The sequence below is a fragment of the Electrophorus electricus genome, chromosome 6 (assembly GCF_013358815.1).
Source record: "Electrophorus electricus isolate fEleEle1 chromosome 6, fEleEle1.pri, whole genome shotgun sequence".
NCBI classification, from domain to species: domain Eukaryota; kingdom Metazoa; phylum Chordata; class Actinopteri; order Gymnotiformes; family Gymnotidae; genus Electrophorus; species Electrophorus electricus.
This window is the reverse complement of record NC_049540.1, coordinates 12,030,799-12,035,752: the sequence shown is the minus strand read 5'-3', so window position 1 is coordinate 12,035,752 and position 4,954 is coordinate 12,030,799. Positions and strand designations below refer to the sequence as shown.

Here is a 4,954-nt window from a genome sequence, read left to right as displayed (position 1 = left end):
CTTAGCAGGTTACCAGTTCAATCCTCCCCCTTCTGTGGTACCAGAAACTGTTGCTGGGCAACAGAGGTGCAGGGCACCTTTCTAAACAATGTGCTACTTCATTCAGGCCCCTAAATCTGGGCTGACTCTTGTGGTGCCTGAAGGAAATTCAGCCTTTTGCTAGCTCCCACCTCCTCCCTCTTTGAAAAAAAATGAAGAAGAGAAAATCTTCTGTTCCAAGTCTATGAAAGTCTCCATTCTGCCTCAGGTATTTGCAGTAGGCTATCGTACATTTAGGGTTCATTCAAGCACGTACCCTTTCTCTCTAGAATCTAGTTAGGGCATCCTACCACAAACACCTGAGGAAGAGTTCCTTTTTTTTATAACTCTCTAAGTATGACTTAATTTGCGTCACTGTTACTCAGGTGCTGTTGACAGCAGAAAATAGAATAAATCAACTTTTCTTCTCTAATTCTTTTTAAAGCTCTTTGGTGGTCACAAAGCAAAATTAGAGTGCACTTTATAAAGGGGCACTTAAGATTTCTGAACGTACATGTACACTGAAGATTCCAGGATTGAGAATGAATGATTATGTACAACTACTTATACCACAGAAAGCTCTAAAAGTGGCCTTGTATTTGAACAAGATTATACAAAACACCACAACTCTGCCATATTCATCTTTGATTAAATAAGTTTATTTTGATCATTGACATATATGTTTACATCTCATACACTCCAGCTGGAGTATCACAGTAACGTCCTAGATAGCGATAATAACGTTGTAACTTTTTTTTGTTCGCTTTAATCACACTTGCTCTTAAAAATAAAATCCCCTTTGAGTTTCTGCTCAACATCAGAAACATGTTTTCTCTATACAGGACTCTTGTATGACAAGAAAGAACACATTCTCAGTACACACTATCAAGCCTTGTGTTCCTTCTATTAAAACTACCTCACAAAAACAGATTTCAGTTTAGTGTCATGAATCTCTGACCCGCAGTTCCTCGGCCAGGGTCACGGAGAGCTTCACTTTTCACTAAGCAAATTCTAAATAATCGAAACAGTTGGCAGCATGTAGTGCGAATGTGGAACACAACTAGTTACAGTCCCTGTAGCAAAAAGCCAGTGTACAACTATTAGACTGCTAAACAAAACATCTGAAAATGACACACTAATTTCTTGTGCAAAATACATTTTAAAATAGTATAATTTCATTGGTCTAAAAAAAACAAAAACAACAACAACTGCTGAACGAGGCTGCACTGTGGTGTACTGTGAATTCACACTCGGCTGTTATTTGGTGTGCAGTTGTGAGCGTGTGTATGCGTGTCTTTGTATGAACAAGCACAGTTTTTTGAGATGATAAAACTACGATTCTTCACTGATAAGGATACATAGATTCATTTCATAACCAAAAAGGACAAAAGTAAACAGGATATTCATAATGTTCATAATGTTTTTCCCTTTGTAAAGTTCTCTTAACAATGGTAACAAATAAAGAAAAAATAAATACATTGCATCAAAGCTGTAGTTTACAATATATTAAAATTGCTGCATAATATAACTGTCCATCTTTTAGCATTATTATATATAAAACTAATATTTGTGAAAAGAAAGAGAAAAGACATCCTTGAAAGAATGATAATACAAAAACCTTAATTAAAATGAATTTGCATGTGTAAACACATGGGATCGGACAGACTCACATTCAGATAGCTTCTTACCCGGCACGATGAAAGCTCTGAGAATTTAACTGGCAAATAAGGACGGTATCCCACAATCCCGCTGATGACTCAGACCTTCACAATACAGATGATGTCAAAGCTTTGTTTGCTTGTTTGTTTGTTTTCCAGTCTCTTCCTGAACAAACAACCCTTCAATCTACATGCGAGGTGCTTTTTTTTTTCAATGTGAAAAGGGGCAGCACCTCTGCTTGTCTTTGATAGGACACCACCTTTACACAACAGCTTCAAAGACAGTTCGTTTCCATTTGGTAAAGGAAGGTTACAAAATGTTGCACACAAATTCGAACAAGGAAAACCCTAATGTTTAAGCAACACAACTCAAACAGTGAAAATATATAAATTATTGGCCTCATCAAAGCTTTTCATTTCTCCAATGGTGTTAGTTCTATGAAATTGCATATTTTACAAACTAGACTTACAAATAATTTGAGAAACAGCAATAATATATATTTTCACGATAAAAAAAAAAAACGTAAACATGGCCTACTCTTGTGAGTTTTTCTAGTTTTCCCTATCCAGGAATATCTCCTTTAAAAGCAAAGTGCTTCTCCTAATTTATACGAAGTCAATATTCACATCTACTCTGTAGCATTTCAAACATTTGATTTTCACTGACTATGAAAGTTCTATTTCAGCAACAAGATTCATTCTGATCATTACACTTAAGTTGAAAATTGGAAAGCTTGCAAAATGTCAACTGTCCATTTTATATTTACACACACACACACACACACACACACACACACACACACACACACACACACACACACACACACACACACACACACACACACCTTTCCAATTTGCTGTTTGGCGTAATAATCAGCAGTGGTATACATTTTCCTTTTTCCAAAGGATGTAATATAACCCAAATGCTTTTACAGGATGTAATATAAACTAAATGTACTATCTTCCCTTCAAAAAAAGCAACAGATTTAGCTTAAACTCAGAATTAAATGTGTTTTTTTTCTCCTTCCCAGGAAGGATTTCAGTAGCTAATTCACTCGTGGCTGAGCTGACTCTTATCCCTGCTCAGACGCTCTCCTTCCTTTCAGAAAGGGATATCTACGTCTGACGAAGCACCGATGCCCAGCGTACAAAGACTGCTGTTCTTACAGACTGGCTTTTGTGAAACCTATCCTGGGTTTAATGGAGAATTGACCCTTTTTCCACGGGTGGGCTAGCAGTCTGTGTAAATAATCCCTCAATGAAAAACTCAAATCACAAGGTAGGCCACTGCCGCCTGGGCTTTGCTCGCTTAATGTTATTACTGTTCCTGTCTTTTCTCCTTGGCATTGTATACGTGAGGTCGGTGTGTCCCATTCATTAGTATTTCTTCATAATTCTTGAAAATAAGGCAGAAAGTTTGGGGGTGAGGGGTAGAATTTACAAACTTAAATTAGACATAATATTTACACTCCAGTGTTTCACTGCATTCCATAGTATGTAGTTTTTACCCAGCAACCCCTTTAGAACAGTCATGGGTATACACCTCAGGCTTCATATTCATAAAAACACAATTAGATAAGTGTAGCACAAAACTATGATATTTCAGCTAATTATTTTTGCCTGATTTAGCATTTTACTGGCATTGCATTAAATCAGTAAGTGCTAAGATGAAGAAAGAGGAAAAAATGCAAAAGAGAGAAAAATGCACCAAAGGAAAACGATGAGAGACCAGACGTTTGCCCATGCCAGCGTTATTAAGGCAGGCAAGCCATACAGCTGCTCTCCTTCCAGATGATTGTGAAGTCACTGATTCCTTCATTTCCCTATTTACATCATTTTGGCCTATCAGTGAGCTCCATTTGGCTGTAGGCGTGGTTAGTGCTGGACCCTTAGAGGAATGTGATGCTATGGCACTTGGTGCAGACTGACAGGCAGCGTGACGGGACAGAGTGTGTGTCCGTGTTCAGTAGTATGGCACTAAGGAGGTTCCTGACCCCCTGACCCAACCCCTGAGCCCTACAGGAAACCCCCACACTGCACATCCTCATATGAGAGCTGCCCACAAACTGCCGGTTGGCTGATTTTCCCACACCGCTCCATCTTATTGGTGGGATGTGATGATTCCTGGGACAAACGAGGCGTCTCACTTGCTCACGTTCAGGCCAGCCTCCACACGACAGATAAAAACAGAACGGCAGCAGAGGCGGTGACGATGGCGGTGATGGTAGTGTGCAGCAGGAGACGCCACTAGCTCCAGCTCTGTCCTTCCTCCATCTCTCCGTCCCACGTAATCCCCCGGCTTGCTCTCGCTCCTCCCACTCTGGCCCTCCTCTCACTTGGTGACCTATGAGAAAGAGGGAGAGAGAGGGAGTGAGAGAACGGCTTCCCGACAGGATATTCCTGTGCAATTATCACTGTGAAGCCACCATGCCATCTGTCTGCTGTTGCTCGTGGGTAATGCCCACAACGTGTGCAGACACAGAGCGCCTCCTGACGCTCCTTTTCCAGCAACATATAGGTGTGCTTTCTTTTTCCATACTTTCATCATGCTATTGCCAACGAGACTGCTACATTTAGATGAACAGAGAGCCCTCTTGGTCCCCCAGCTGAATGTGCTAACTATTGGGGAAGATTCACTGTTTTGGGCCACTACCAGCCCTTCACAGAGTTTTGCCTGTCATGCTTGTATTCATGTCCATTAAAAGCGCCATTGAGCTGCAGATTTGAGCTTTGGGCCAAGAGATTTCTTGTTTTCATTAAATTTCATTAAATGTGTACACACACATACCAAGGTAATGCTGAACGAAGGGACCCGAAATAATGAGGTGTTTTTGCTTTAGCTTTGTACCACCAGGTTAACTATTTAAAGCATACTCTAATCGGACGTGGAAAAAGATCAGAGTATTTATGTGTGTAGGGTATGCTTAATATTTTGCTGGGACGAAGCTCCGGTGGTCATATCCAACATTAAAATGGCAAGCAGATGGCTCTGGACCCTGTGGTACCCAGTAATTACAGAAAATAACCAATTTTCATAAGTAACCAAGTCAGGGTGTGTACTACAAAATACTACTCTAGTAGCATAGAGTTCTAAAAAAGCCTGCACATGCCAAAACCTGCCCCGAGCTTTAAAGACCAAACTGAGCCAAGCCAGTTGTCCCAGGCAATGAGTGGCAGTTGATGTCAATGAGGACCACGCTGTGTTAGACCTGGTTTGAGTCTGCACTAGTTTTATTAACATCCATTTAATTGGCAACACAATATAGCCTCTCGCACAG

General features: G+C 40.4%; 1 protein-coding gene across 1 annotated transcript in view; it reads right to left on the bottom strand.

Moving 5' to 3' along the window:
• Positions 1 to 655: 655 nt before the first annotated feature.
• spns2 (spinster homolog 2 (Drosophila)) overlaps positions 656 to 4,954 on the bottom strand; it is a 65,436-nt gene continuing 61,137 nt past the window's right edge. Inside the window, exon 13 of the mRNA XM_026998551.2 lies at positions 656 to 4,020. Within this exon, the coding sequence (XP_026854352.2) occupies positions 4,009 to 4,020 (12 nt within the window). The 3' untranslated portion in view covers positions 656 to 4,008. The remainder of the gene's footprint in view (positions 4,021 to 4,954) is intronic.